Source organism: Centroberyx gerrardi, chromosome 16, assembly GCF_048128805.1.
Source record: "Centroberyx gerrardi isolate f3 chromosome 16, fCenGer3.hap1.cur.20231027, whole genome shotgun sequence".
NCBI classification, from domain to species: Eukaryota; Metazoa; Chordata; class Actinopteri; order Beryciformes; family Berycidae; genus Centroberyx; species Centroberyx gerrardi.
In genome coordinates this window covers 12,273,518-12,294,628 of record NC_136012.1, presented here as the reverse complement: position 1 = coordinate 12,294,628, position 21,111 = coordinate 12,273,518, and the positions used below count along the sequence as shown (strand labels likewise).

The following is a 21,111-nucleotide window of genomic DNA, read 5'->3' as shown; positions in this document are numbered from 1 at the left end:
AACACGTTCACTTAACGCTCGCTTAACGCCCATTATCACACTGACACGCCGCCATCGGCCTGCCAATCTGCTGATACGCACACACACAAATGCTATCACACGCGACCGTATAAACGCACCTACACATACACACACAGTTGACACACTCGTTCCTACCCAGGTCTATCCTCTAGCTTGGCGGCTGATCAGATCCAGTGAGACAGGGTAATAGCGGTGCAACATTATTGTAATTATGCTCAGATATCCACACTGCTGGGAGAGGGCTATGTGTAAAATCCTAGCATGAATGTCAGGAAAACCTCGGAGAGTGAATTAACCCGTCACCGGCTTTGGCAGGCCGTCTCACGCGCAGTGACGCCGATCGTTTAACTGCAGCGATTGCGGTTGGATGTTAAACCGTTGATGTGTTACACACGGTTGTAAATACGCGGAGTGCAGCGGCTGCGTGTTTTAGTCGGTTACCCCCTTGCCGTTTGAGGCTTTGAACTTGCAGCCACTGGCTCTGAGTTTAATGCGTCTCCGCCTCGTCTTTATTCCCTCAAAAGTTGACCGAGACCCCTGAAGATTCACGGTTCTTTTTTGGGGGAAAAAAAAGGCAAATATATCATTAGAGAGTCATTCTTCCAAAACTCACATTCCATAGCAAAAAGCTGACAGTCTAGCGCAGCTGTAAATTATGGGGCCCGCGGTCCACTAGCACATTTTCTCTCTCTCAGCAAAATAGAGCCATCAGTAATTGACTGTTCCTGTTGTCAGCGGTTAGCAAACCAGGAAATTAACTTGTTGGTCAGACACACCTGAGGGAGACCCTGCTTAACCGCTGAGCGTCCCTCTCACTCTCTGTCTCTGTTTACAGTATGCCTGATAGCCATCTCCGTCCCCTCCCCTCACTCCTGGCTGAACTCTGGGTTAATGTATACATAAGGCTAACAGATTGACCTACTGTGGACGCACAGGAGCCCCAGGCTACCCCGAGCCCACAGCCTGCCTTAAACACACACTCCTCAAATCACACCGAGCGACAGAGACGGAGAGGAGGAAACAGAGGGAGAGAATCACATCAGTGGACAGAGAGAAAGAAGTGGAAGCAAAGGGAAAGAAAAAGAAAAAGATAGAGACAGGAGGACAGGAAAAGGAGACGGAGAGAGAGACGGGCGGACAGGTCAAGCAGAGAGAGAAAACAGGCGCGCCGCACGTAAATACCCCCCTCCCCTAAGTGGTGGTGTTAAGTTGTTGAGGGCCGTCCCGCGCTCCACTCCGGCATGCCCTCGTCTCCCTATTATGACAGAATAACATGGACCAGTGATGCTGAGGGCTTGTTCAAAGGGTTCAGGCCCAGTTTTACGAGCCCAGCTCTCATTAAAGAGGTGCTGGGAGAGTGACGAGGCTGTCGAGGGGCTTTTACACTAACCAGGGGCACGTTCGGCACAGTGAAGCCGTCTGGATCGCCGGCCGACGCTCCGCCTCACACCTCCGACACCCCCGAAAGCTCCCAAGGTACAGACACCCAGATTTCTCATTCCGCTCTGCGTTTGGGAAGGGGAGAAGCTGGAGCGGTGAAAAATAAGCCCTGCTCACGTCCAGAGATGCTATCTGTCCAATAAATCCAGGTGTGTTAGCGTGAGTCCTATCCCATAGCTGGATCCAGCCCCGCTACATTCCTGATGGATTAAGCAGGTAGTAAATACTGACTACATGACTGATATTGAAAACCTAATGCTGTGGATCCAGATCCATGCTTGACACATTAACAGATGATGGGATTGCAATTAAAGCCGACTCATATACTTTGCGGCTTTGGTTGAGTTTTCGGGGTCACGGGGAGGTGAAGACATTAGTTTTCGCTCTCGCTAACAACATTCTTCAGACATTTGAACAGTGTGTGATCTGGATTTTGTGTGTCATCTGGGTTTTGGTTATTTAGGCCCCAGAGCTTCCCTGTCCTGTACACTTAAGTAAATGAATAAACAGGCTTAGGCACACGGTGCAGTGAGGGAGCGTTTAACCTGACAGCGCTGTCGGCCAGCCGGAGGCCACGGGGAGGTGTTAAAGAGTTTTTCTGCTCCCAAATTAAAAGGCTATTCACCTTGTCACCTGCCACTTGTGATAATTAAAGAAAACATCATAATAGTTTCCACATTCGGCACTCGGTCTGCTCCGCGCTGCGCTCCAAGCTCTTGCAACTCTCACTCGCTCTCGACAAAAATACACTAACCCCTACCGAAAATATGGTAATCCGTACGAAAAATTACTACAATATTCCGATATTGTGACCTTATGCTACTTTATGGCACTTTTTATCTCCTATAATATCATCATAACATTCCCATAGGGGCTTATGGGTTGGCTGTGATATTTGTATGGTATTGTTCTAATGATCAAATAAGTTTGCTATAGTTGCTAAAAATCATTCATCAATCACTTATATCAAACAAATTCCATCTTAAAAGTATTTGGCAATAGTTTGTTGCTGTAGTTTTGAAGCCTGAATGCAGTGGATGAGATAATTGATGTGCTTCATTTGATACAGAACACTTGCATTTCACTACCATGAAGGGTTACAATGCTTATATTTTCATATTTTCTGTTTTAGAGTTACTTAATGGATGCTCCATAGCCTGTTCTACAGTCTCATATTCTAACCTGTTCTACAGTCTTATATAAATGATATATAGTTTATACTTGGACACCAGCTAGACTAAGCCTATATACCTTCTTAGTTTGCAGCCATATATTATGTGTGTGAGTGTTTGGGATTTTGTTAATTAGCTGTCCTCCTCCAAGTCTTGGCTGCTTGTCAAGTTGCTAAACTGATGAAAACTTATATCAAGCCCTGACGTCAATCTTCTGAACACAAACATGCATAATATGGACATAGAAACATAACTAACAAATACAAATATATCGCCTTGTATAAAGAAATATAACCTTTTTAGATCAGTCTGTCTTGAAATAAGTAAACGGTCACTGTGGCTCCAGAAAGCCCATGATAAACAGCCCTTTAGTCTGTGATGATGTTCTTAAATCAATCCAAGATGGGAAAAATGCGTCCCTGTGGTTGAACGCGCCACTTGATGCTTTTAGTGCGCACTGGGCCATTGAAAACAATTGCCGCCTTTGAAAGCATGTGCGTCAGACGTTTCCAGTGCGTTTCTGTATGAAAAATAGCAAATCTAAAACAAGCTGTACTTGATGTCGTACCTTTTTCAAATCTCAAACCTCTTCAAATTCTCTCTCTTCTGGGGGTGTGAATATATAAACAACAAAAACTTTATAGTACAACTGCTCCTTCATGCTTTCAACAATGAACAATATCTTTCCACAGTGCACTGTACTGCGTTTAATTTCCCAACTTTGTTTCATTTCCATCCACCTATGGTAATAAGAAGCACGCTCATTTGGCGCACATGTTTCTGATAGGGCTGTATAGGAGAATAATCCTAGTTTTATTATCCTTTGCACCCTCACTATACGGCACTACTCGGAACATGAGACAACACTGTGTTGGCCTCCAATTCATTAGCCCACCTCATAAATAGTACTTCCTCTGCCCTCTGAGATGCCTGGAAAAAGACAATGATGTCAACATAAACAGGCTGTTATGTAGCTGTTGCTCAATAGCTGGCTCTTAATGGAGGTTTGTATTTTTACTGCCAGCCATCTGAAGAGGTGACGACCTGTACAATCTGCTGCTTAAATATGAACACATGGATGCAAAATCCTTCAGCTACACTATAATCCCTCTTTCCTCCTCTACCCGCTCTCTGTCACTTCTTGCTTTCAATTACCTCAGCCGGGTCTGACAGCTAATGTGACATTTAACTTAAAAGGGTAATTGCCTCCAGCAACACTTGCCATCAAACAATGAAGTAACTGGCGGTAATGGAGTCTGTCACACCTTCAGAGCTGCTCTGTAGATAATCCCTACTGGCTGTTATGACACACACCACCATGTGCAGAGTGTGTGCTCTGCCCATCCTCAGCTGCACGGTGCCCGGCCCTTTGCTCCTCGGTGGTTTCCTGGGGTCCTTGTGGCCCTTCATGGGCTGCCGTTTGGGCTGCCGTTTGGGCTGCCGTTTGGCCTGCCTGCGTCCAGCTGTTTATTTTTCAAAAGGAAGAATGTGCAAGTCGGCCCCGGTGCTAAACACTGTGGTTTTATAAAGCTAACTTTAATAAGAAGGCTGATGAGAGACAGAGAGGGAAAAGGTCTGGGTGTGGTTTGTGTGTGGGTGGGTGGGTGAGCGTGCGTAGTGTGTGTGTGCTGCCCAAGGGTCAAGGAGGGCTATACGCACACATACACACCTGGGGGATTTAGTCCATCCATCCAGAAGTACCTCTTGAACCCATCCCTATGATCCCCTTCCCCAGACTATGACTTTAACGATACAGGCATGCTCATCTCCAAACTAAATTATATCTCCCACTCTCCAATAGACAAGATTCCCTCTCCTTCCACAAATAAACCCATCACACTCAGGCCTTCCAAGATCATCCTCCAACTAAGAACAAGATATCAGGAGTGGCGCTCCTTTTGCCTCCCCTCTAACACCGACCGGAGGGAATAACACGCATCGGCTGTGGGACCAAAGGAAACTAAAGACCCAAGTCTAGCACAGCTGTGCGGTGAAGCTCTGTCCACATGCTGATGCTATCTGCAGTCAGTGATGCAGCGGTAAATAAAAAGCTGGTTGAACATAGCCTCCAGTCGGTGATCATCATAAGGCAAACAACCACCAATAAAAAAATCAATTGCATTTTATACTTCTTTTCCTTAGACGCAATCCCCATCAGTTTGATTCTACTTCCTCTGATGTACCCTATAAATTTACCTCATAAAGATGCACGTCAGGTTCAAAAGTTGGGTAAACTCTATTCTGCAAATAAAGAGGTGGGTAAACTGAGTTTAGGCTTTTTTGTTTTTTTCCCACTACATCCCTGTCTGCAGTCCTGTGTGCTTCAGCAGGGAGAGATTTATATTCTCTGTGGCATTTCGGAAAATGCCATAGAGAACTACAGCTCTGTAGTCTGGGAATAGGAAGAGTTGGCGGTGTGTGTGTGTGTGTGTGTGTGTGTGCGTAGACACAAGATCTCACTTAACTATGTGTGGCAGTGGGATAGAAAGTATTTTGTATTTTAAAAATTGTATATTTTCTTCCCTGGTTTGAAATATCCTTCCCCCGCAGCATAATGTAATAAGCCACCTGGACTTTCTGCCACAAGATACTCTCTTCATAACTGACTTCATACAACGTGAATTTAAAGCAATACAGTCAGTCACTGAGCCACACTCTAAAACATATGCCTGCAGACATCAAAACAAACACACATGCACTAAAAACACACACACACACACACATACATTCACACAGACAGACACACACACACAAAAAGACATATACATAAGACTGGCATATGCAAACATGCATGTGTGCGCACACAGCTAGTTATATGCTATGCTCAAACATATTAATACATAAAGAAACTGCCTACAGCCCACAGCAATGGCGGAACAAATCTCAAATGAGACTGCTTATGAAAACAAATTTCCTGCGTTTATTGTTTTACAGGGTCATTAATGGATCTTACATGGCCTATGTATTCCTCCTGTGGCGATAGATTGTATAGGTAGCTGCATACACTCCTGGCTTCCTGTCTGATTTATGATGGCTTTAAAATCAAATGCAGCCCTGGGGGGGGGGGGGGGGGGGGGGGGGGGGGGGTGCTGGCCCCAGCGTGGGTCCGCATGTCCAAAAGCCGGCTTTCCCCGTCTCCTCCTCGGGGTTGGAGAGCAGGAAGCCAGGCAGGGAGAGTGTGTTGCCCCCCTCTCTCTCCAGGACTGGAGGCTGATCCCCAGACGGGCAGGTTAACACCAGCAGACCTCCGATGGGATCCGTACAAGACGTTATATTTCTTTAAAAGCTATTAAACATTACACTCCTGCCAACGGCGGGAGTATAATAGTTACCTACCACATAGAGGAGCTTAGAAACACAGCAAATACAAATACCTGGACTCATGCAGAAAACAGACATGAGTGTAAGTCGGAAAATATTGTTTTGGCTGCATGTTTACACATTAAATGCGTCCAAGGAACCCCGCTGTGAGCATGCCCTCTCAATTATGTAAATGCGCACACACACACACACACACACACACACACGCGAGGCTCTGTGTTCCTGTTCTAAGTGCCTAAATGAGTTCTTATCTGATGGAAGTTGATCCGATCACACAGCCAGCGGTCTGACCTCTTGCCCTCACACACACTAACACCAAAGGGTTAGATATTCTACACTGGCTTAAGGAGCTGCCGTTCTCAGATCACGATTTATCACAGATCATACAAGGTTATGCAACTATGTTTTTAACTTCAACTTGAATAAACCATTTGACCACAAAAAGGTGTGACATACTGTAATTACTCATTAACAAGCCACTTACAATGTAACCACAATGCATTGCAGCACAGTTCAACAGAAAATTTAGACAAAGCAGCATGTGTTGTGCACAATCCCTTGAGGGGTTTTCATATTGTTGCTGGCGGGTGAAAACCTCATATCTTCCAAATGGTAATTATTCAGGAACTAAGAAAGACAGCCTTGTTTTCAGCCCGATCAGCATGTATTTTTGAGTTTATCCAATGGGTTTTGAAAAGGTTTCATAAGGAGTCACAGCATTTTCTCAAACCGCAGAAGACCATGTAATTCCTCAGTTGAAGTTCATGAACATCACCAAAACTGGAGTTAGAAGGTTTTCATGCGACAACAGCGATATGTATAGGTGCTGACTGCATCAGTGCATTGTTTGGGCAGCCGCTGCTGCAGCGTAGTCGCACCAGGCTTCAGGGCCTGGGTGACCCCGTCTGGGCTCCGCTGCTAATGGGTGTGGTTGGCTGGCATGTTGTTTTGGGCCGGTGCCCAAGTGCGGGTAGACTTTGTGCCCCCTAGCCTGTATCAGACCCGTTAAATAGGCTTTTAATGCAAATTGCAGAGATGACAATACACTCCCCCTACACAAGACACATACAGGCCACACATGGCTCCAATTAAGCAAGGCAGCGTAGATGTGTTGTGTGCGTTCGCGTAAGTAACGAATGTGTGTGTGTGTGTGTGTGTGTGTGAGTGTGTGTCTTGAGGGAACGGGGGAGTGTTAATTGCAAACACCTGAAGCTCTTAAACAGAGCCGGACTCAGTGACATGGTTGGCCTAAGCCTTATGGCTGTCTGCCTGTCACATCGGGTGAGCATAAATGTGTCACGATGCTGCTTTCATCGAAGGGACAGCGGAGACGAATGTGCCTCGAGTCCAAGACCGGGTTGAAATCCCATTTACAGACACAGTATCTCTGCTACTCCAGCAGCCACTGAACCAGGGGGACCGTGACTTCAAAATACAGTCATTTTTCATCTAGTCATCGGATGGACGTAATTCAGTAAGTAGCGATTCAACAAGAATCCAGCATCATCATTTTCTGCGGCGCAGCTGAAGTGCTGCCCCCTATTGGGCCGCTGTGTTTATGCACGCTGAAAGGTGAGCTCCCCGACGAGGAGGGCATAGCTTCAATGGCAGAAATGCCGCTCACGCTGCCTGTGGTGGTGTGTCTCTCTCACACACATACAGGCAGAAATACCTTGGCCTATGATCCTGGCTGTGAGAGCTTCAGGTTTCAGGTGGCAAGAGTTGGTGCTAAAGGGAGAGGGGTCTCTTCTTACAGTGTCGTGTTGAGAGAGGTGCCTCTGTCGGCCCCTCAAAGGCTCAGGGACAGACAGTCAGACTCACACACACATGTACAAACACACACACACACACACACACACACGGGACTGTGATGTATACACACACGCTCACAGAGGATACAAAGACACATAACTGAGAGAATGGATGCACACATGTAGGCACGGCAGCACAGCTCAGATAAAATGAAAACATGCATGCACAAGTAAAATATAATTGTACACCCACAGCACATGCATGCCAACGCACACACACACACACCTGATAGCACCCAATTCTTGCTGCAGCGTGGTTTCAAATTGGCATCAGCCTCTTGAACCCAAGGCCCAGAGCAAAACCAAACCCAGGTTTATCGTCTGAGAAACTCTCCTCCGAGATAAACACACTTTGTGGAGAAATGTTAACAGGTCTGGATTGAGCAATCTAATTGTGGAGACAGTAAAAAAAAAAAAATATGGCCACAGGCTTTTAGTTGCATCAAAGCCCCAACAAACAAAATAGCCCTTTGTTTCATCAAAAACAAAACACCACACTTTAGGCCAGATACTGGAAAGAGAGCACTTTATATAGACTTCTGAATACTTGCGGTGGCATCGTATTCCAGTGCCAAAACCACTTGATTATACAGCAATTCAGCAAAATGGACAGGAAAATGGGATGCAACATCTGATACAATAATATGATCCTTAAGTTATTACATTAAAATGCACGAGTAACTGCAAGGGCGGGACGGGGTATTCCTAATCAGGTTCCTCTGATTACCTTTCTACCAAGTCATAAGGTTCCTATATGGCTGTATAGAGGAGGTGGAACTACAGCAGAGCGGGACAGTGTGCAGTAACAATGTTTGGCTTGGACTCTGCTTAATTCGGTGCGCTCAACAAAAACTGGCAACAACTTAACCAAGCAGCCAAGCACAGCCAGCCGGCTATCTTGGCACAGCAGACTTCAGACAGGAAAACGGAATGTGTTGAAAGTGGTCCAGAAATTCCAGTTGTGTGAACGCTTTCACCTGTTCTGCAATGTTGTGCGGCCCTTTCACACCCACAGAGACAAAGACAAAGAGACAGGAGGCAGGGGAGGAAGAGATAATTCCTCAGATCAGTCGATGTGCATCTGAATAACTCGACTTCCAACTGAACTTCTGAATGCAACAGTTAAAGAGCACAAAACACAAGCAAGCTGCAAATTTTCCAAAAAGGGAAGGCAATGAATGGTCATCTTCAACAAAACACACTCACACACACACACACACACACACACACAAATCCTGCCTCCTGTAACCCATAAGGAGCAGCTTTCCTTTCCATAGATGTCGACTGGAGGAGGTAAGACAGTTTGTGCAGACCATTAAATAAGCAATAACACCTTAAACACAGCAAGGATCACACTCACTGATGTTCACACTTTACCATAATGTGTGACATGCCTCATAGCAACTATAACCACTTCACACAGTAAGACGAGCACATCAAATATCACAGAGGGAACATTTCCCCGATATGAAGGAAATACCAGCTTTCTCAATAATTCCCCCTCATAAAGGGGGACGGCGTGGGACCGGGTGTGTAACATTATGTGTGTCACACACTGTTCTCCACCCCAGGAACTATCACAAGCTCTGTAATGAACACCGCACGCCAAACGCGGCCAAACTTGGCACACGGCTGGTCCATCTATTAAAGTGAGCAGCCCCCACTGACACGAGGCAGCAGGGCTCAGGCTGGACGTCCTGCCCACTCATCTGATGAGCGCTTATCAAGGGCTCACCGTGAGCCCTCCTGTCCCACTATGGGCCCCACACAGGCTTATAGGGACCGTGATCCTCCACAGAGAGGCACTCATCCGAGACACACACACCCACACACACACAACACACACACTCTCACATTTCAGGAGAACTACCAAAAAGCATCAGCAGACGGACAGAAAGCAGTCGTGCCCATTTTCATCAGCCCACACTGTACACTTTTACCTGAAAAAAGGCATAGATTTTGTCATGTTTGTCTGTTTTGTCTATGTGTGTTGGGTGTTGAGGTGTGTGTGTGTGTGTGTGGGGGGGGGGGGGGGGGGTGGGGGGGTGGGGGGGGGGTGCTAACACTACAAGGACCAGACAGAATTAGAGAGACATTGGCCTACCTGGGGGACAGGAACACTCTTGACCAGCATCCCTTGCCGCCCGCACTTTCGGCATCAGCACCACCACTTTCTACAGACAGATCAGTAAGAAAATCCCATTATCAGCTAAATATCCATCAATATATTCTACATACAAAACAATGGGATGTCAAAAACTGTAGGCTACAGAGTGGGCTGTGTTATGAGAAAACTGCCCAGGCAAATCAATGGAAAGCATTCAAGATAAAAAAAACTCATGGAATGAGCTTTTAAATAATCTCAATGACTACCATTAACAATTTGCAGATCATAATCTTTGTCCCATTACATACAGCTCTAGAATGAAAAGAGTTTCCTCAATTTATTTTCCATGTGATAAAATTATAGGTTGGTGCCTATCATCAGCAGTTATGTCGCCTATAAAGAGCTTTAACTGCAAACTAATTGGCCAGCTGCATGCGTGGTTGATCCCTAAGGTCATACATTAAAATAAGGGCTGATTTAAAGAGGGGAAATCAGGGTACAATTATCAAAAACTGCACGGTCTGTGTGTTTGTAAATCTCAGAGCGGGCGCATTTGTTCTCCTGTTATTACGCACACTTTACGCACGCTGAGCAGTGCGTCTGCTCGAGGTTCATCCAGCGTATCTATTTGATAATAAAATGTACAAGTTTTGATTAATTAAGACAATCAATTATCATCCATTATATCCACAATAGGCTATATACCTCTTCCACGAGCTTTCCAATTGAGGTGCTCAGCTCGGGAATTAGGGTCCCATCCTCGTTGAGAAAGGCACTGTGCGGCGGGTGGAAGATGGACACTTTGTCTATCTCCATCTGCAGTCGGCTCTCCAGCTGGTAGGTCTTGAAGCTCATCAGAAGACACACCGTGATGGAGCTCAGAGACAACAGCAAACACACGGCAACGGGGAAACCTGGCAGCCACCGCTGGACCGCGGACTTGGGCGCGCACTGGCACACCGGCTTACTCTCCCCGATGGAGTCGCCCGCTGTATCCATGCTGAAATCCGGCTTCAAACTCGTCTTGGTGGGCAGTAAATGACGAACAAAAAGTGTCCCGGTACAGTGGTTCAATTCTACAACCGAATTCTAATCGGACTCTGCGGACTGAGCAGCGCACTATACGCATTCACGACACCCAGCTCCAGCACACTCCGCACTGGGTTCAAAGCGCTGTCTTAAATTAGTCTTGGAACAAGAGGCAGCAATGCGCACCGGGTTATGCCAGGCACAGATGGGAGCGATCTGGATGCGAACCAGAGAAGAGCCGCCTTCTGAATTGCAGGTCGTTGTTTCCTGCAAGTGGGTATAGCCTATATGGATGTGAAACTAGCCGTGGGTCAAGTTGTTTGTCTCTCCCAAAGTTGCATGTTCAACTAGATGAGATGCGCCCGCCCTGCTGACCACGTGGGAGGCTGCAGATTGACAACTTTGACTGAGCGAGACGATGAAGCGAGTCAAAGCTTTGTAATGCTGAACTTGAGAGCAATTATTTTAATATTGCAGGGACGTCAATGTATTAAACCCTAGGGATGGCAAAGTGCCTGCATCTAATGTCACTGCAACCAGAACTCCCAAACCCGCTTATCGACTGAAGTTCTGGGGACAGCTGGAACAATGACGAATGTGATAAATGATCAAACGCAGGTCCACAAACTACCTTTCTCAGACACACGTCGCTTTTAATGCCTTTTTGGATGTGGCTTCCAGATGCATTTCTGGCTATTTTTGCTTGATGTTTGCTCTCCATAATGATAAAAAAAAAAACACACAAAAAACAACTTCTATATCAAATGTGGAGACACTTTAAAGGCTGAAGTGTGGTAAGTGCCCATACCTTGCCACTCCCAATTGAAGCCCCTGAATTTATGTCCCGTTTATGGAGAAATATCCAGAGCCTGTGGGCTATTTTCGCGCGCAATGCAGTGAGGGCGGTGATCCTCACCCCGATCAGTTTACTGAGATTGATGCAGTGATCAAAACAGTTTAATATAGCTAATCGTTTACTCAATTTGCAGTCTATTCCCAACTCTTGTAGACAAATGTAGAGCCAACTGTTTTACAACGAAGCGGGCTGAAATCTCAAGCCATTTTCAGAGGGAACGAATGTTTTCCATTTATTTGAAGACTGCTGATCATTTCAGCAGAGTTACCACACTACAATTACGGATCAAGGTTTACAGTGTCCCGGTAGGCATACCACGTTGGTCCTCGGTCGCCGTTAGAGGCAGCCAACTCAAGTGGACTGTCCTGAGTCCAGTTCTAATACAACAGCTCTTTACTGCCATCCCATGGCTTGAGGCGGCTACTGCACCACATTTGACCAACTACTAAGACATGCCACTCACTTGGGCACGTAAACAAATATGGCCAACAGAAATTCCTTTGATCTATTCAAGTTTATTGAGAAAAAGTACACAATGTTACTGCAAAAGTTACAAATCCGTTCACAGTGAAAAAGGAAACAAAAATTGCACAAATCAACAAATCTTATGTACAAAGATTTTCTGCCCACAACAGCTTTCATGTCTCTACAATGCTCAATAAATTAATGCTAGTAAAGATAGAGACACCCAGAGTAAAGCATTTCTCAACCTGTTACTTTAACCACCACCAACCACCACCAGCTTCACAATGGAGTAAAGACAAACATGCAAACAGACAAAATCTGATTATGAAAACACACCAAAAAAAATAAAAAAATAAACTCAGTAGCACCAGTATACGTTCAGAAGCTACAGTACATTTTTAAACTACAATGGCAAATAAATAGCAAAAATGAGATGAGTGGGGGTGGGGAGGGTCATTAAGTCAACAACATCCCACAGATGGAGACCTACTGAGAGGTTGAGAAACACTGGTTTAAGACCGGGCAGGGCAGGCGGACTGATACAGTCGGGTAAACTGCAGCTCTCCTGGAGAGTCAGAAAGCAGAGGTTGGCACTGTGCCACCATGATAAATGTCATGGTGACAGCCAGGTCCTGATCCTGGTTATGGGTCAGAGGTTCAGGAGTTTAGTCTCTTTTGCTGCTACTGCTGCTCTTGCGGTAGGGGGAGAAGAAGGGATGTCGGAGGGCCTGATCCAGACTGAGGCGCTTGGCTGGGTCGTACTCCATCATCTTCTCTATCAGGTCGAACAGCTGATGGTGATCCTCGCTCTGGGACATCATGTATTGCTGATGGGAGGTGAGGAGGGGGAGGAGAGGAACAACAAGCCGGAATCAGTCTCTTTAAATCTACTGTCATGAGCTCAATGGTTCTGGTGGAATCACATTTTTGGTTGCTTTTAACAGTGGTTCTATGTATAATGTGTGCACCGCTATGATATTTTAAACATAGCTTTCATCTATTTGACTCCCACCAGCAGTTCTCTTCTTACCTTGAGTGGCTTGCAGTGTTTCCTGACATATCTCCCAGAAGTGCTGTGTGCATCCCAGTCCAGCTTGTACCGGTGGACATACCGCCGTTTCCTATACAACATAGAATAATTAGCCAGCAGAACTCACGCCCAACTCATTAACAAGCACTTAAGCACACCATATACCACTCAAAAAACAAACATCTTATAAGATGTTAGGGAAATCACATTAAATGACGTTTTCTTCCATACATTTTTTTCCCAGACTGATAAATGTCAGTGGGCTCTTGCCTGGTTTTCTGCAGCAGGTTTGGGGGGATGGGGCCCAGGACTCTCTCCATCATAGCGAGGTGTTCTTTACTGTCATGGGTCTGAAGAAGAGAACAAAATGAGCCACTTGCAGACTAGGGCTGAACAATTAATCAAAATTTTATCGAAATCGCAATATGGCCTACTGCAATTTTACAATCGCATCGCAATTTTACAATCGCATATTTGTTAAAGGCGAAATGTGTCTCAAAATACCATTTTAAATTAAATATTGTTGTGCTGCAGAGATGTCCTGGCCTACACATCATATTCTACAGACTTAAGAAAACATCTTTGTTTGGTACAGATCCCCGCAAAAATCACACCATAATCATTTTAATATGTTTTTCAATGAAAATGAGAATAATGATGTAAAAATGACCATTACCTCTAATATTGCAAATCATATCACAATTGCAATATCAGTCAAAATAATCGCAATTAGATTTTTTTCAAAATCGTTCAGCACTATTGCAGACTAATACAGTGAATATCAGAGGAGAAATACTTGTGGAGAAATGCCTGTGTTTTCTACTGCCACCTACCTGGAAGAGAGTAGATCCGAGGTAATACTCAATGAGTATGCAGCCCAGGCTCCAGACATCACAGGAATGGTCCCAGCCCAGATCTGAAAGAGGTACATTAGCTAAATAACAAATCACCACCACATGACTTCCCTTTAAAACCTCTATGCAGTGCTATAAAACAGATGCTTACCCAGAATGACCTCAGGAGCGCGGTAGTGCCGTGTGGACACCACAGAGGTGTGGTGCTCATGTTCATACGTGGCGTTCCCAAAGTCCACGACTTTCACATCCGCGCTCTTCAACGTCCGTTCATCCCGTTTCTGAGAGAACAAGAAAACACGCATGCTACTCACACAGACAGAGCTTCTGGTCTTTCACGACATCAGCAGGCATGACTTCTGAAGACAAACATTTAACTAAATTAGGACTCTTACCATTTCAGCGTTGTACTCAATGTCATACTCTGAGTCAATGAAGAGAATATTCTCAGGCTTCAGGTCAGTGTGAGTCAACTTGTTTTTATGCAGAACTGAAACACAAACGGAGAAATTAATAGAAGCCACATACAGTACATTCTAAAACACATAGCTTTGCCAGACTTTGATCTGTGCACGCGTCCATTACTCACATCGGACAGCTCGGACGACCTGGTAGGCCATGTGTCTGATGTTCTCTACGGGGAAAGGCTGGAAGTTGTTCTCCTTGAGGAAATCGTATGTGCTGAGGCCAAGCAGCTCAAAGGCTATACAAACGTGGCCATGGTAGTCAAACCAGTCCAACATGCGCACACACGCACTGACAGGGAGGAAAGGTGAAGGTGGCAAGTAAGTTCATCTCATAGCAAACTCGCGACATTTATTTAATTTGTGATGACTTCACAATGTCAGCAGGCTTCTCATTTCATGCAAATACTATGGAACTACTTACTATCTCCTATCACAGTCCAGGGAGTTCATCTGCTCAAGCACCTCTACCTCAGACATAGCTGCCTCACGGTAGCGGTCTATGTTTTTAATGATCTTCAGAGCCACACGAGCTCCATCGCTGAAAAGAACACAAAAACAAACATTTTCCATCATGAGGGTGAAAGAAAGCACGATAGAATAAAGCATTTAATGAAAAACATTGAGCTATCATGAATATCACCTCCTCTATACTTACTTAGTGTGATCAATGCATTCCACGACCTTCCCAAAGGCACCCTCTCCTAGAGTAGACAGAATCTCATCTACAGGGAATGAAGAGGCGAAGTTATAACCACGGCACTGACGGTGGGGAACACACTGCCCTTTGGCTGGCTCACTGCCTGACGTTACACGCCTCTGTTCAGCTATGCTACTATAACAGGCTTCTGAACAGAGACCACTGGCATAAAACTCAATGCTCATTATGTTACACTGCAGAGTATTATCTAGCCATACAATTTATTAAGTCTATTGGCCCAAGTACATTAGCCTCTAATTTTAGTCTTTGCAGCTGAACAACAATCCAGACAACAAGAGAGAGTGAGAGAGACAGAGTGTGAACAACAGTAGAAAAAAGGTATATATTCTATACATCTCGCTCTCAGCATGTCTCCACTGTGATAGATGAGGTGACCCTCGTCATCATCCTCAACACTCCTGGATCTTTTCCTGCTCCTGCGGTGATGGCTCCTCCTCTGCACCGGGACGGCCGCATTCCGCCACCACATCAATAACCCATCATCAGTCAGCACCAGGCCACCACAACGCGACATCATCGTCATTCATTCAACCAGGCCAAGGGGGGGAGGTGTAGGGGATGGATAGATTCGGCCCGTTCAGTAACACCGCCAGGCGAATGGACGGAAGGACGGAGCAGCAAATTCAAATTCAGCCCCACCAGAGAAAGGCAATTGGGCGGCAGCCACCACATAGTGTGTGTTACAGAAGAAAAACATGGCAACAAGATTTTCAGATGAGAGACTTTCTCAGAGTAGTACAGAAAAAAATTTAAGTAGATCACAGTCTTTCTATATGTAGTTTTTGGTAACTCTTCCTTTACAGCTTTATCTTTACTATCAAGTCCCATAAAAGCCCACTAGGATTTCAGTATAAATACTGGGTCCACTTCTCCCCTTCCAATATTCTTATCAACACTCACTATCCTTTACTTCTTGAGCTGCTAAGTCGCCTATTTGGCATTACTAGAACTCATACTTAATACTGAGGAGTAGGACACACACAGATACAGAGAGACAAAGAGATAGGTGTTGAGCATTGGCTGAACACCCGTGATAATGACCCTTTCGATTTGGTGGTGTAGAAAGGAGAGAGGAGTAGGGGGGAGAAGGAGGTTCTCGTACCGAGTAGGAGCTGTGGTGAGAGGGACTACGTCTGCGCCCTCGGTCTCTGTGCCTGCGGCTGCGGCTACTCCGCCTGCTGCGACCACTCCGACCGCTGCGCCCAGAGGACTTGCTGTAGTGGTGCCAGTCACGGTCTCGGTCCTTGCAGGTACCCCCGCGACTGTCCTCATCATAGGCCATATCCTCGCTGTTGTCCTGAGAACCCAGCCTTTGATTCAGACTGCGGGTCTCCAGGTAATGCCTGCAGTCAGAAAACAAAAACACACACAGATCAGAAACAGGGACTTGAGAGCCTAGCTCCTACTCTGCGATCAAGCTCTGAAATAAAGAAGACTGGATGTGATGGTGCTAATGGTCAGCCTACTGCTTGACACCCTATCCCAGAGCCTTTTATGTAACATTTTTAATTAGCAACATACTGATTTACAGCCACCAAACACCTCATATCCTGCTCAATATGAGAGGCTGTGGTTGAGAGGAAGTTTTATTGGTGGGATTATCACTCTAGAAATAGCACTTTTATGAGTATGCAAATAAACAAGTAGAGAAGCAGATACTGGCACATTTTAGCTTTAAAACAGCTCCAGCCTAGGCAACTCACCATGTGAAAGCACACCTTCCTTAAAAAAACATGCAGCTTGACAGAGAGCCACATTGGCAGATTTGAGGTGTGAGGGATTGAAGGCTGCTGAAAGCTTTTCAGCACATTCTGCGGGTGGGGTAAGGTGATCTGAGATTCTGCGCCATCAGAATTCTGCGTACTCCCCAAGTATTAAACACCTAGAAGTCACTCGGACACTTACCCAATTTTCTGCCCATCTAACATGCCCAAATCCCCAATAATTCCTATTCCTATTCCTCATATAAGGCTCTGCATTGTCAATAGTTGCTTATATAGGCTGTTGAACTGGTCTTCCAAGATCCTTATATTTGCTCGTCAAGGTTGTTGTGTGCCCTCCAAGCGTCTTCAACCCCCTTCATGACACCCACCCTACAGGTCATGTTAGCGCCCAAGCATCTAAAAAAGACCAGGAAACCCCTAGAGCCCTAGCACCCTGGTGGTGTCGGTTGTCTTCCAGGAAAAGGTCTGCCTCCCTACTGAATTATAATTAGAGTAGATCTTGAAACATCCAAAAAGCTTGAATTGCAAAAGACCATAGTTACTGGGCAAAACTTGGCCAGATGGAATTGAAATTTGACTATTTGAAGAATTGTCCTACATATTATGCATGCACTCTGAATGTGCAGCAGACAGTAAGTTGTTGACTAATCTGAAGCCCCCCTAGCCAGATGACCAATCAGAAACCAGGGCAGCAAGAGGAGAAGTCAATGGGAAATGTTAGAGTTGTACTGGTAAGTGTACATTTTATATATAATTATATAATAAATGAGAACTAAATGGACTTAGGCTATTTATTACACATTAATGGGATATAGGCTCAATTTGTTCATTTGATCTACATCAGCCAAAACTGCTGTTTCTCTCAGGTCTCTCCCAGGTTAAATCCAACTTCCTGCTCCCTTGTTGTCGTTTCTCACGTTAAAATGGCTAATAGATTTGAACTACTAGACTGCATGATAAGAAAAAATCTCTATTTAATATAACTTTCAAAGTTCAAGATATTCAGTATAGAAAATTGACAATATTTGCAGTCAAAATTGTTGCACCATTCTAGCTCATATTGTCCCATGTTGAGATAGTAGATAAATGTACAACTAATTTTATCTAAAGGACAGTGAATTTAATTAAATAAAGTATACAAATATGTATGGAGATTTCTGAATATCTCCAAAACTTAACCAGAGTTCCAAAAAAAAAGACATACATTGTGGTACTCCTTCCGACAATCTAATCATTTCTAAACTGGCCATTTAGTATACCTTATGAAAATGGAAAAACCTGAGAAAAGTTTGGGAATGTGTATGAGAATGAACGTTTACCCATCATAGGTCTTGTTGTTACGGTGTTGTTTTCGGGACTTGTTCTCCCTCTCGCTGCTATGCGAATCTCGTTTCCTTCGCTTGCGGTTCTCCACCCGCTCCTCCCAGCTGTACTCGTCGAGCCAGACACCCGGAGAGCGCATTCGCTTGGATTGACGCATCTGAAAGACATGAAAAACACGTCTAATTGACATAACCTGAGAAACTATAGTACTACACAGTAATAAGTTAACTCATCCTTAGAGCATCACAAATCTAACGCAGTGTTACTGAAACCCTGGGTTCAGATCCAAAATCGGTAATGGATTTGTTTCCCCAGATGTTAAAATTTGTGTCCAGGCAAAACAAGCTTAGCATAACACTGCTCAGCTCATTTCCCAAAACGACAAATGGGTACATATGAGACTGATCTGGAATTTCTAGCAACACTGCAGTTCTAACCACAACTACAATGTAGAGGCCTAGATCACTTAGACACACGAATGTTGTGCTTGTAAATCATTTAAGCACAACGCGTAAATTGGTATTGTGCAATCAGCAGGCGGTGACTGAGTTATTAACGTCGTAAACAATCTATTCAACACTGAAAATGTTGGAGAGAGAAATGTAAGCTGGAGTTATGAGGTGGAGCCTACGTTACGTTAACGCCTTTCTCTTCGCGACTGGTTAGGGCCTTAACGTCTAAACATCGTTCACATACGATTACATCATCCTACCATTTATTAACTACCATCATAGTTTATCTTCCACCAATCAATGTTATCACTTCAATTTCGTACTCATCGAGTCATGGTCTAGTGGTTCGAACAGTTCTGAGTTATGAAGTTGGACAGATAAAGCAAAAATAAAGCCGCTAATGCTAACATTAGCTCGCTGTTGATCTATGGCCTACGACGGTAAACACTTCGGCCTAGCCATCGCCACTACCGTTCCGCTAGCTTAGCTAGCTGACTTAGCTTGCCAACCAATAGTGTTGAAAACAAAGTCAGTTAACAATCTAACGGAAATACCCACTTCCCAAACTAAGATCGTTAAACAACGCCGCAGCCCAATATACCCACTTCCTACATCCGAAATGCTCATGGTTAAAGCTAGTTAAATCAACAACTAACAGTTAGACAAACATATGCCATGTCGCCAACCCAACACGAGACGTCGAGCTTCGGGAACGCTAGCAACATCAAACTCACTACATTAAACGTTAGCTGACAATAATCATTGTTTTTGACACCCCTTGGGCCGTTAAATGAGTCCTTCTCACCTTTCTTAAACAATAACGTACTTCACGGGAGTAAAATTTAGCGGTTATGTGATGGAAATGAACAACAAACTAACAAAGAAAATGGAACAACTGGCTAACTAGTCGTCTTCAAAGATGGCGAGTTTTGCTGGAATCCGATAGAATCTTATTTAACCATGACGTAACCAACAATAAACACGCCCACTCGCACGCTTGGGATTGTGGGTAAAACATGGCTGCGCCCTGTCCTGTCAACTGTCTTTTGGTCTTGTTCCTGAGGAGAAATATCGTGTTGCTTAACGTTACTACGGAAATGTGAAGCCGAAGGCAGGGGTGAAATCTCAAACTGGGCTCTCTACAAACAGAGGATATTGTAAGTGACGTCTCGCTAAGGCAATTTCAAGATGTCGGAAAACACCCCAAAAGAGAATGGCACTTTAAAGACACTGCCAAGGGCTGCAGTTATCGAAATGATGGCGGAGAATTTTGAACAGCTGCCTGAAATCGACAAGAAATTATTCATGTATGGACCCTTGTACCTGGGAGGAAATGGCGCCCTTGCGGGACTGGTAGCCAACAGCTTATATCGGAGAGCGCTGAATGTCACGCAAGGACGCTTCACATCTGGCATGCCGATGGCCGTGCTTCCCTTCCTCACCACCTTTGCTTTGTACAACGCAGCGGTGTCTAAGCCGTTACTGTCCGGTGACCTGAACTGTCCCTCATGTGCTCTGATGCGGGGTGCGCTTGTCGGCGTGGTCGGCGGGGGAGTGTACCCCATCCTGTTGGCTCTGCCTGTGAATGTAGGCCTCGCGACCAGGTACAACACAGCTCCGATGCCAGAAAAGGGAAATCTCCTCCGGTTTTGGATGGACCTTTCCAGGCCGATCCTGAGGAGGATGAGAGCGGTGCTGCTGCTGCAGGCCCTCTTCGGCACATACCTGAGCTCCAGACACTTTGATACGTACACCAAGCTGGTTAAGATAACGTTTGGCTCCAATGTCGAGGAGCTCAGAGAGTAAAACTTGCGTGCAAATAAACACATTCTTTTGCATTATTGTTGTAGCGTTCATGTGTCGTGGGCTTGTATTTGGTATTTTAAAATCATGTGTGTCGCACAGACGTATTCTGGAATAGGTGTAGCCTATATTCAAATTCAAAGCCTTCATTTTAAAACCTACTTTTTACAAGACTAGTCTAATAAAAACTAAACTTGACCTTTTAGGATTCCCTCGGCATTTAGAGAAACAGAGGTATTGAGCGTGAAGATTGAAAATCCCAGCAGAATCGATTACTAGAACTTCTCCTGTCATCTCATGTTTTGACTGCGTTTCAGACATAGGAAGAGCAATGTTTTGAAACTCATTCTTCCACACAGGAGACCAAAATATTGGTGTTTTTAACTGAATTGATCACTATCTTAATCATATCTGTTGTCTAAGGTCAGTTTGTAATTAAGTCTCTTCATTCGGTTATTTTTGTATGGTGACTCAGCATTTCTCCACACGCGATTGGACTGCAGATGAAATCATGTAAT

General features: G+C 44.9%; 3 protein-coding genes across 3 annotated transcripts in view; 1 reads left to right on the top strand and 2 right to left on the bottom strand.

Annotated features, from left to right (window-relative positions):
• Nucleotides 1-10,905, bottom strand: part of LOC144542414 (uncharacterized) — a 98,974-nt gene extending 88,069 nt beyond the window's left edge. The window contains exons 1-2 of the mRNA XM_078289016.1: nt 10,578-10,905; nt 9,870-9,939 (exon numbers count right to left, since the gene is read on the bottom strand). Of these exons, the coding sequence (XP_078145142.1) occupies nt 9,870-9,939; nt 10,578-10,871 (364 nt within the window). The 5' untranslated portion in view covers nt 10,872-10,905. The remainder of the gene's footprint in view (nt 1-9,869; nt 9,940-10,577) is intronic.
• A 1,347-nt stretch (nt 10,906-12,252) lies between these two features.
• LOC139919859 (dual specificity protein kinase CLK4-like) lies at nt 12,253-19,723 on the bottom strand. Its single transcript, XM_071909720.2, has 13 exons — nt 19,596-19,723; nt 18,335-18,495; nt 16,394-16,634; nt 15,625-15,727; nt 15,229-15,295; nt 14,995-15,111; nt 14,696-14,862; nt 14,502-14,596; nt 14,258-14,387; nt 14,086-14,168; nt 13,523-13,602; nt 13,253-13,343; nt 12,253-13,049 (listed from the first exon to the last, which is right to left on the bottom strand). Exons 2-13 carry the CDS (start codon nt 18,493-18,495, stop codon nt 12,888-12,890), a joined length of 1,497 nt encoding a protein of 498 aa, XP_071765821.1. The 5' UTR covers nt 19,596-19,723; the 3' UTR covers nt 12,253-12,887.
• Nucleotides 19,724-19,804: 81 nt separating this feature from the next.
• tmem126a (transmembrane protein 126A) lies at nt 19,805-20,720 on the top strand. The gene has a single exon (XM_071909737.2). It carries the CDS (start codon nt 19,979-19,981, stop codon nt 20,594-20,596), a length of 618 nt encoding a protein of 205 aa, XP_071765838.1. The 5' UTR covers nt 19,805-19,978; the 3' UTR covers nt 20,597-20,720.
• The last annotated feature ends 391 nt before the right edge of the window (nt 20,721-21,111 follow it).

Excerpts from the sequence above, each read along its gene's own strand:
- LOC139919859 (XM_071909720.2), bottom strand. The coding sequence starts at position 18,495 with ATGCGTCAATCCAAGCGAATGCGCTCTCCGGGTGTCTGGCTCGACGAG. Across the intron at positions 14,597-14,695 it reads GGTCGTCCGAGCTGTCCGAT|TTCTGCATAAAAACAAGTTG; the intron begins GTGAGTAATGGA and ends TTTGTGTTTCAG. Across the intron at positions 13,050-13,252 it reads AACACTGCAAGCCACTCAAG|CAATACATGATGTCCCAGAG; the intron begins GTAAGAAGAGAA and ends ACCTCCCATCAG.
- tmem126a (XM_071909737.2), top strand. The coding sequence starts at position 19,979 with ATGTCGGAAAACACCCCAAAAGAGAATGGCACTTTAAAGACACTGCCA.